We start from the raw sequence: 10,876 nt of genomic DNA, 5'->3' as shown, positions 1-10,876 counted from the left end.
ATGCTGCTATTCATTTTTATTAGCAGTCCAATGCTCTAAAGCAGGGGTCTCCAAACTTTCTAGACAAAGGGCCAGTTTACTGTCCTTCAGACTGTAGAGGGGCCAGACTGTGGCCATTGGGAGTAGAAAAGATCCCAATGTCAGTGGGGAAAAAACAATGCCCCATCTTTGGTGTCAGTGGAAGTAATTGTGTCCCATCAGTGGGGCCACTGGGCCCCATTGTTGGTTTCATTGGAAGGAATTGTGCCCCATCATTGGTGTCACTGGGAGGAATTGTGCCCCATCATTGGTGTCCATGGGAGGAATCGTGCCTCATCATTGGTGTCAGTGGGAGGAATTGTGCCCCATCATTGGTGTCCGTGGGAGGAATCGTGCCCCATCATTGGTGTCCGTGGGAGGAATTGTGCCCCATTATTGGTGTCAGTGGGAGGAATCGTGCCCCATCATTGGTGTCCGTGGGAGGAATTGTGCCCCATCATTGGTTTCAGTGGAAGGAATTGTGCCCCATCATTGGTGTCCGTGGGAGGAATTGTGTCCCATCAGTAGGGTCACTGAGCCTCATTGTTGTGTCATTAGGAGGAATTGTGCCCCATCATTGGTGTCCGTGGGAGGAATCGTGCCTCATCTTTGGTGTCAGTGGGAGGAATTGTGCCCCATCATTGGTGTCCGTGGGAGGAATCGTGCCCCATCATTGGTGTCCGTGGGAGGAATTGTGCCCCATTATTGGTGTCAGTGGGAGGAATCGTGCCCCGTCATTGGTGTCCGTGGGAGGAATTGTGCCCCATCATTGGTTTCAGTGGAAGGAATTGTGCCCCATCATTGATGTCCGTGGGAGGAATTGTGCCCCATCAGTAGGGTCACTGGGCCTCATTGTTGTGTCATTGGGAGGAATTGTGCCCCATCAGTAGGGTCACTGGGCCTCATTGTTGTGTCATTGGGAGGAATTGTGCCCCATCATTGCTCTGAGTGGGGGGAATTATGCCCCATTGTTGTTATCAGTGGTTGAAATAGTGCCCCAAGGGCTGGATAACAGCAAGCAAAGGGCCGCATCTGGCCCTCGGGCCACAGTTTGGAGACCACTGCTCTAAGGCAACCCACATGTGTTGCAATGTGCTGAAACTCACCATTTGTCTTGTGGTGTAGCAAAAGTGATTTTTAGTGCATCAGAAGTCCAATGTTATCAGTTGGCTGCCTTAGGCTGGCCATACATGGGTCGATTTTTCATTCGAAAATCGGACCTAAGAATAATCAGCTGATTTTCGCTCTGTTAGTGGGGCCATGGCAGCGGCTGATTTTCATGGTTCCTCCCCATTTCGTTTATCGGGCATGCTGGAAAATTTGTGAAAAACAACCGATTTTCGAAATCATTGGTGGCACCATCGGATTACAGTACGAACGGTGTTTTCGATCGAAAAGTCGTTCGGAATTCGACCCATGTATGGCCTGCTTTAATGCAATGCATGTTAATGCACCTGTATTAATGCACCACACGAAAGTAAATGGGTCCTTAATGATCTGCCTACATACATCTATACAGTAAAGGTAGGTTCACACCTATGCAGTTTGTGTTTGATCAGTTTCTGCATTGCTTAATGCGGTGCGTTTTGCGTTTTTGCACATGCTTTCTTTTACGTGTTTTTAATGTGTTTTGCATTTTTATTTATCTATTTATTTTGGCCAACTTGTTTCTGGTCAGATTCAAAAACACGTAAAAACGCATGCAAAATGCAGCACTTGCATTTTAAATGCAATTCCTGTTGAAGTCTATTGGACTAAAACGCAAACTGCTGCAGGAAAAGAAGTCCCTGACTGTTTCCAAAAAGGTGCCTGCAAAAAATGCATAGATGCGAACATGATCCATAGGAAATCATGATAAAGGGCATGCACTGCGTCCCTGCAAAATGCATTAAAAAACGCACAGGTGTCAACCTGGCCTAATACTTTGAAGTCCCAGGCATAGCTCTATCTGACATTTTTTCAAAGGCTGACCACAAACAGTAGTAGTACATTTTTGGTCATGCACGGGTTCATGTACACTGGGTTACTAGCAGCTTTAGCCGCAGCAACAATGCCGGGACCTCAAAACACTCCTTTGCTATAGAGATCTATCTCTGTACTCATCTTTCTGTTAGGAGATGGAAGGAAATAGATACCTCCCCCTGCACTCACACAAAGCATTTTGCAGAAAGTAGACACTAATAAGGGTTCATTTAAATGGTCTCATAGACCTGTACATTGTGCAAGAGAAGATCACACACTCTCCCACACATCTGACATAGACAGGCGTGCAAGGACGGGCACACAGCCTCTGAATGCAGATTCTGCCTCCATGTAACTGAGCCCTAAATGGATGACATTTAGTTTGCTGAAGCACTTTACATCATAAAATACCGCCAGGATTTTTTCATGAAGTACATGTTTCCAACATTTTTATTTATATCCTTGCTGCTGATCTTCTGCAGCCTCTTCACAGCACCTTCCTGTCTGTGTGCATGTACTCCAGTAATGGCTGTACCTCATTTCTCAGGCTGGGTTTCTTGCTGCTGACCATGCCTGTGTAATGTGTGTTCAAATAGCCAATTATAATCTCCATCACTGACAGGGTGACAACACGGGAGAACAGTTGGGAGACCAGGACAGAACGTTGTCACTTTATAACAGGAAGTGCCTAAATAAGGATTTTCATTGCAGGATCTCCGGGCATTATTTTCATGAAAGCTGCAGATTTAAAATATTAAACATTGCTTTTGAAATTAGAAACACCATTGATTTTAATGATCAGGTTTGCATAGATTAATAGGTCTTCTGCTTGGAGTTAGGCGGGCCATACACTATACAATCTGATTGCACAATCTCTGTATGATCTCTGTCACCATTGCTAAAACGATGTAATGTAACAACAAACCGAAACAATCTATGCAACAAGTATGAAATCAGGCAAGCCTCTGCCGTACATATTTTATGGTGGATCTAAAGGAAATTGTATGGTCAGATTGTATAGTGTATGGTCAGACTAACTATGAAAGCACAATATATTCCCCTGATGAAGGGGTTTATAATATAAGATTGTTAATGTTAAAAATCTTAAAGCGGAATTTCACTTTCTCAATCAACCTTGACCAGGGGCGGACTGACCATTTGGAAACTCGGGCACTGCCCGAGGGCCCGGGGCCAGTAGAGGGCCCCATGAGATGCCCCTGGTACCTTTTTCATAGGCTTTTCTGAGTTTGGGCAAGGACACAGGGGCCCCATGATCCCCTATTGCCCTGGGGCCCCATGAGTTGTCAGTCCTTGACTATTTTTAATCCTTATGCTGCTAGCATTAGTAAATAGATAGGAAAGCATATCATATCTACTTGTTTTTAACTTGTTTTTTACATTTCTTCAGTTACTTTCTGATTTCCATGCCTAGGCAAATGGTGTCATACATCTCAGGAGTCTTCAGCAGGGGAGGGAGGGTTCTTAGCTCAGCCAATGCCTAAGCTTTCTGCCCTTACTTAAGATGGCCACTGCCAGAAATACCAGGGGATGGTTTTCAGAATGAATTCTCAGCAAAATAAAGCATGGACACATGGATGGATGGGTGAGTTTGAATATTAACAATGAATTAAATAGCATTTTTGATTTGTGGTGCTGAGATTCAGTGCAGTTCCACTTTAAGTTGTAAATTATCTTTTTTTTAAATCAAAATGTAGCACTTTTCTATTTAAGGCTCTGTTCACATATAGGGGTGTATTTACCACAAGGAAAACAAGGCATTTGCCTAAGGCAACATTTTTCAGGGGGGCAGCACCCCCCAGGAGGAAGGGACATATGCAGCACAGGGGGCAAGTGGGATCCGAAAGAGGCTGTGGGCTGCTTATTGGTGTATGCAGAGTCCGACTCTCGTTCCCGGGGATGTCCATAGCTGTGAAGGTGAGTGACTTCCTCTCTATTGCTGAGGGAAGGGGTGGGTGGGTGTTAGTGGAAGGCTCTTTTGGGTGGGGGTGGCGGGGCAGGGGTGTTGTTGTCCTCCACGGGGGAAGAGGGGGCGTTGCTCTGGTCGGTGTCAGGCTCCCTCTTCCAAGGGGGGGGGCGTCTGATTTCTGTGTTGCCTAGGGCAGCACAAAACCTAAATACACCACTGCACATATAGGCATTTTGAATTGCGGGCAGAATGTCCATGATTCTGCCTGTGGTTTCAAAACGTGATGTTAAAATGTGAAATCTCTCATCATGATGTTCAGGTGCCATTCATTTCAATGGCACTTGAAAACACGCGGAGATTTTGCCACAAGTGCCACGTGATTTTGTGCGCAACAAGCGCACAACCAAAATCGCAGGTCACCTGTCGCCCAGAGGAAGTTGTGGAACTTCTTTTAGGCATCATGCGATTTTGTTTGCGTGATCGCAGGGCGATTGTCGAGTGAAAAATAGCGCTGTAATCCCGGCAAAATCGCCCTGCATTTTCAGGTGCCATTGAAATGAATGCAACCTGAACACACTGATGAGTGATTTCACATTTTAACAGAAATGCGGAAATGTGGCGATACCGCCCACGATTCAAAATGCCTTTATGTGAATGGAGCCTAAAAGAAAAATGACTTTTGTTTCAAGATCCATTTTTTGAGTATAGTGGACACTAGGTGGTGCTGATGCCTGTATCGTAGCTATGGTGAGTCACAAATTCCAGGAATCTCTGATGTCACAAAGGAGGGGAGAAGACTTTCTGTTGAGGAGTTATGTAATGTCCCTCTCCCATTGGTTAAAGAAGGCAGGGAGGGGTGTGGTTAGGGTAATGAACCATCTATAAATAGGGAAAATTGCAGCTCGTGTACACTTCGTCATCGAAGTTGGCTGAGCACAGTGGCGTGTTTTTGGAGTCTCTGCCGGGTCAGGGTCCCAGACTGACTAAGGAGCGGAAGCCCCTGGGAAACGAATGAAGAAACACCTTCTACTACTCTTCACATTCAGAGGTCTAGTCAGAAAAGGAAAAAAGAGCAAGAAACGAAAATGGCCAATTATATCATACGATCAGCTGTGCCCGGAGACTGTAAAGACATTCTGCGACTCATAAAGGTGAATATTCTTCATTGGCGTTGGTGGAATTAACAGCATTTACAGAGAAATGATAGGATGGGATATTTATTATTATTATTATTATTATTATTATTATTATTATACAGGATTTAAATATCACCAACAGTTACAATATTAAGGGAGAGAGTACAATTACAATATAATTCAATGCAAAGTTAGGAAGACCCAGCTCCCGAGAGCTTACAGTCGATACTTTTCACATGCAGGCGTTAGATGCCTCAATATTCTTGTCTATACCAACTGCCTTGTGTAACAGTGCACTTGTTTCCGGAGGAATGTGGAGAAATCACTTTCTTCCTCCCTCTCCCTAACGGTACAAAGATCCCTAATGTCTATGCCATGTTACCCACCCCCTCTTCATCCTGTGCCAAGTCATACGTGGGCTGAGGACAATGCCACCCTTTATTTGCTAGATGGAGCTTTACTGACCTTTACACTTTTCTTTAGACTTGGTATTGCTTACGTATGCATCTGCTGTATGGAAGGAGAGGGTGATTAGTACATGATGACTTGGCATGTTTTGTTCATTATCTAAGAACCTTTAAGCTCTGCGGCTTTTTAAATCATATTTTTTTTTTTTTTTTTTTTTTTTTAGGAACTGGCAAAATATGAAGAAATGGAAAACCAAGTAGTGTTAACTGAGAAAGGTATGTAGCTAAGTTTGATGTCGTTTTTGCTTTTAATAAAATGTTTCCCCTTTTTTCCTGTATTGTATTAAGGCACCTGTTTATATGGTTGCTGAACTCTAAACTGCCTATTTTTAGAACAAAATGGCTGACTTGTTTTGCGTTAGCGAATGGGCAGCTTGCCAGTCTGGTCTTATGAGCTTTTGCAGTGCTGCATAGATAAATAAAACAGAACAGACTGAGGAAAAATGAATTATGAACAGACTACTTGCTGTCTAGATAAATAAAAAGGAACAGTCGGAGAGAAAATTAATTATGGACTGGCTACTTATTGCCTAGATTAGTAAAGCAGAACAAACCATGGGAAAGCAAAGTACTATTTGTATTACTATGTATTTTATTGTTTAGTATTATGGTAATATAGACACTTCCTGGCTGGAAGAAAGAACAGAATAAAGGGGATATTAATTGTGTTTTTATTTCTTTCCTTCTAATCTAAAGATCTTTTAGAAGATGGCTTTGGAGAACATCCTTTCTACCACTGTCTTGTTGCTGAAGTACCAAAAGAGCACCAGACTACCGATGGTAATGAGAAGTTCTTTTGTGTTTCTTTTTAATCAATGTTCCATTTCTAGCCTTGTGGCAATTCTTGTATTGACCCTGTATGTAAGCAGATGCAATATTTGTTAAATCACATTTTCTTTTTAATTTGTCCCCAATCTTCAGGTTACAGTCTCTAGCTTCGCCATGTACATGGATGGCCCTTCCGTGTACATGGGTGGGCGGGGAGGTAACTAAAAGATCCGTTACACAATAACATAGATGAGCATGAAACGAGGTAAGGCCACCAGGGACTTCCATTGAACCATAACCAACAAAGAAACACGGTAGATCAGAAACCCATGAAACCCATAAGAGATTCATTCCTTTATCATCTGTGTCTATTTTCAAGAGCAACCAGTTCCCAACTGTTTTATACCAAAGCTGATCCAGAGATGGCCATGGCCAATACAACTCTACAATATATTTCCTTGGTGTGTGGACGCTTTGTCTTCCTGGAATTTGGGCTCAAATTTTAACAATTTTTCTTTTAGCTCAACTGTATGGTTTTGCCTTTGTCCTTTATAATCCGTCTTTGCAGTTTGGGATTTAATGCTCATTAACTAAAACAGAATGTTTTTGGTCTATTTTTGTATGGGATCATTTTGAAGGAGTTAACGTATGGACAACTTTTCTGAACTGCCGTGTACAAGGAAATTGCTCCTTAACTTGCATAATTTTTTTTTTGTCTTGCTGCTGCTTGGTGGTAGTTTTACCACATAAAGTATCTGAATATCTTGGAATTAAAATGAGATGATGCCAGGTGTCTTGATTGCATTATACAGCAAATATATGTGTATATGCTACATGATGGTGATATAATACATTAACTGCTAATGTTTTTTTTTTTCTTTTGGATTTAAGATTCCTGCTAAAAGTGTTCTCTCTTCACAGGTTACACCATTGTTGGGTTTGCTATGTACTACTTCACATATGACCCATGGATAGGCAAGCTTCTGTACCTGGAAGACTTCTTTGTCATGAATGAGCTCAGAGGTATTTATTTGGTATTTTCAGATATTAATCTTAAAACCTTTGTTTTTATTGTCTAACCTTGTTTTAGATCCAAACAGGAAATTACATTGACTTCTATTTTTTTCATAGGATCAGGCATCGGGTCAGATATATTCAAGCACTTGAGTCAGGTGAGTGTAATTAAAATCACAAAATGGCGGTTTAGTGACAGGTTTACATAAGGAATAATTTGCTCTTGCATTGGTACTTGCATTTTACACTAGAAAACGTTTTATAAATTGCCAAAACCTATTTTGTAATATAAGAAACCTAGAGCTCAGCCTGATAGTCTTCTAATTGTGAAAGTGCATTAATACTAAGTTTAGTCTAGCCCAAATGCCCTTAAAATAAAGATACTGGCTCTACTGTTTTCTTGAATTCCTAAAGAAATCAACTAAACCTTTTTGTATCTGAAATGACCCCATATTGTAACCAGAATGTAATAAATTAAATTTTCATGAAATAGGGTGTTTCAACCAAACTAATAGCTATTTCTTAGAACAGTCAAGGAGAGCTGAAATGGAAATACTGTTTTGTTGTGATGGCATTGCAGTTTCACCTCCTTACTCTTGCATAAGCTGGGATAGTATACTGTATAGTAAGTAAATAGAGACACGCCTATTTTAAAACCTATGTAAAGAAAAAACTTTTTTTTGGGGGGGGGGGGGGGGGGGATAGAGTGGGAAAGGGACACAGGTAAAAAAAACTGACAGGGGCCTTATCTATTGCTTAGCCTAAACTGAAACAAATCCATGCACTTTATTTTGACAAAATCCTTTTGTCAATTAAATCAAATTTCTTTAGGCTTGTACAATTAAAGCAAAATAAATTACTATTTTGTGAACTGTAATTGTATAGAAACCAATGAAAGTATAGTTATGTTGAACCTCTATCTTCTAGGTCTATACAATCTAACGTGATGTCATTTTTTTTTGTCTAGATTGCCGTGAAGTGTCGTTGTAGCAGCATGCACTTCCTGGTGGCCGAATGGAATGAGCCGTCAATCAGGTTCTATAAGAGACGTGGAGCATCAGACCTGTCCACTGAAGAAGGCTGGCGCCTCTTTAAAATTGACAAAGAGTACCTGTGCAAGATGGCGGCTGAGGAGTGATCTCTGTGCCTCCAAGAAGAAATTGTTACTTACAAATAAAATTGTTTTACTTTTGCCTGCTTAGTATTCTTTAGTGTCTTGCATGGCAACTAATTCAAAAGCTTTAGTACCAGTGGCATTGTAGCATACAGTTGTCACCCCTCCCCCTCCTTACTTTTTGCAGCTATGCCGTTCATGGCCCAAGACTGTTTAAAGAGCCCTAAAAAATAAGATCCTCAGTTGTATGTGTATATATGTAACTTCATTCTTGTAAGTCATTTGATTGTGTACAGTGTACACACTGGTATTTAGGGTTTTTGTATAATTAACCTTTTTTTTATCTTAATTAAAGAGCAGCATGTGTTCTACTTTGTCCAAGTCGTCTGTCTTTTCTCTGTAATGCTCAAATTCCTAATTAGGCTTGTCACCAGCTTCTAATATTAAAGGATCAGTCCACCCAAACATGATCTTTCAGTTTACAGTAAATGCTCAAAAGTTAAAGCCTGAGGTTTACTAACATCAATGACATAAAAATCTGCACAAGGGACATAACTAAGTATAATGTGTCTTTTGTGCCAATTCTTCTTCTTTTAGGAAATGGTGGGGTAGAACGAAGGGAAATATCTCCTAAAAGAAGAAGAATCAGCACAAGGGACACATCACACTTATGTCCCTTGTGCTGATTTTTATGCTTTTGATGTCAGCTAAACTTAGGTTTTAAACTACCTGAGCACATCTCACAGGAACGGTGTTGGTAAGATAACTTTCCCACTCTCCCTCCTGCATATGTTATTTTTTTTAGATGATGGCGAAAGCAACAGGAGAAGGTGGAGCATGCAAAAGTGAGCAGGACAATCTAAAACTTCCAAGAGGACAAAAGCAGAGTCTGAAATTATGAGAGGGAGATCACGCTGTTGGAGTAACCAAAACACGTCAATGCACATTTTTATATTGTTATGGTTAAAGTGTTACACAGAGTGCACTCAGGAGCTATTCTAGCAAACTCCATTCAGTCACTATCATTATATGATATATTTATAGTACTAGTAAATATTAAATGCCAGTAATATTTAAGTAAACATGCTATTCCTATACCCACCATACTAATATACATAGTGATGGGCCAAACCTAACGAATGTTTGACCGTGAACTTCGAACTTAATGCAAGTCTATGGGACTTGAATTTGTAAATTCAAAAGAGTCCATTTTGAAGGCTTATATGCAAGTTATTGGCCATAAATGGGGTATGGGGGCCAAGGCATTGCCCTGAGGGCCATGAATCAGTGAAATCTGTTTTTCAAAAAGTACTGTTTTTAAAGGGGCAGTCATTTTTCCTTCCGTAAAGTTAAAAAAAAAAAGAAAAATTCCTTTAAGTATCATGCCTGGTGGGCCTCTTAAACTACCTGCTACAGCAGGACTGACATTTTTTTTAAAAATCCATACCATCCATTATCCATACCAGACCCTTTAGGTTTGGTAGGAAGGTTAGGAGGGACCCCACAGTTATTTTTTTTTTTAAAGTGCGTGGGGTTCCCCTAAAAGCCTGTCAGGCCCTATAGGTACATGCCAATAAAAGGAAAGGAGACAAAACAACTTCAATATACAGTACCTTTCCTGACTGGTCCCTTTAAAATAGAATTCCAGCTTACACCTAACTAGTCCTAAAAATGTCCCCTCCCCTCTTAAACCTATGCTGACTAACCTGCGCAAGAAAGATATATATACTTACTTATCTTCAGTCCGCTCTGGTTCGATCGTTTGATCTGACTCCCCTGTATCAGCCAGCGGTTACTTAGGGGGCAGAGGAGGGTGCTCCCACAACGGCTGGGACATAGTACCCTATGGGTAGCGTCACTGCTCCTGGGATTCCCAGCTGTTCTCAGGTGCTCTCTCCTCTCCCCTGCAACCACAGCTGGATGACATAGGGAATCACATGACCATACAGGAGAGATCTGAAAATATGTAAGTATATACATTTTCTTGAAGAGGAAGGGCCTGCATCACTGAATGGACCGGAACTTTGTCAGGACTGGTGTTGGAAGGTGGCCTGGGACCCTGGTTGGGTGATCAGACAGACGGAGGAGGCTGCGGATGAGGAGGATTTACCAGACTGTCACCGGTCACCGGACCCTCCTCCCCGGATCAGATGGATGATGGTCCTTCTGGTCCGAGCTCCATCCTCTCTGCTCCCTGCTCTCTATTCTCTGCAGTTCTCTAGCCAGGTAACTGATTGCCCCTCCCTGCAGTTATGTGCGGTCCTATAGAGGCCCTACTCCTTTCCGGGCATGCGCATTGGCCCCTATGTGTGCCATTATCTGATGCCCAGCTGCTGGGGCGACTTGGCGCTAGCGTGTTGGCAGAGAGGGCTGTGCTCGCCTGCTGCGGCACGTGTGCCATAGGTTCGCCATGACTGCATTAGAGGCTCCAGCAACAAAACTAATAAATGCACATTTTTTACCTGCAAAA

General features: G+C 42.0%; 1 protein-coding gene across 1 annotated transcript; it reads left to right on the top strand.

Moving 5' to 3' along the window:
- The first annotated feature begins 4,807 nt into the window (after positions 1-4,807).
- On the top strand, positions 4,808-8,782 carry SAT1 (spermidine/spermine N1-acetyltransferase 1). The gene is made up of 6 exons (XM_089656920.1): positions 4,808-5,058; positions 5,675-5,726; positions 6,207-6,290; positions 7,200-7,301; positions 7,410-7,450; positions 8,260-8,782. Exons 1-6 carry the CDS (start codon positions 4,993-4,995, stop codon positions 8,428-8,430), a joined length of 516 nt encoding a protein of 171 aa, XP_089513046.1. The 5' UTR covers positions 4,808-4,992; the 3' UTR covers positions 8,431-8,782.
- The last annotated feature ends 2,094 nt before the right edge of the window (positions 8,783-10,876 follow it).

Source organism: Staurois parvus, unplaced genomic scaffold (genome assembly GCF_062004578.1).
Source record: "Staurois parvus isolate SC_StPar_1 unplaced genomic scaffold, SC_StPar_1.0 ptg000029l, whole genome shotgun sequence".
NCBI classification, from domain to species: domain Eukaryota; kingdom Metazoa; phylum Chordata; class Amphibia; order Anura; family Ranidae; genus Staurois; species Staurois parvus.
The sequence above is the reverse complement of the archived record's forward strand: the minus strand, read 5'-3'. Positions and strand labels throughout refer to the sequence as shown.

Coding starts and splice junctions, on each gene's coding strand:
- SAT1 (XM_089656920.1), top strand. CDS start 4,993: ATGGCCAATTATATCATACGATCAGCTGTGCCCGGAGACTGTAAAGAC. Junction 5,059..5,674: donor ACATTCTGCGACTCATAAAG/GTGAATATTCTT, acceptor TTTTTTTTTTAG/GAACTGGCAAAATATGAAGA. Junction 5,727..6,206: donor AGTAGTGTTAACTGAGAAAG/GTATGTAGCTAA, acceptor TCTAATCTAAAG/ATCTTTTAGAAGATGGCTTT.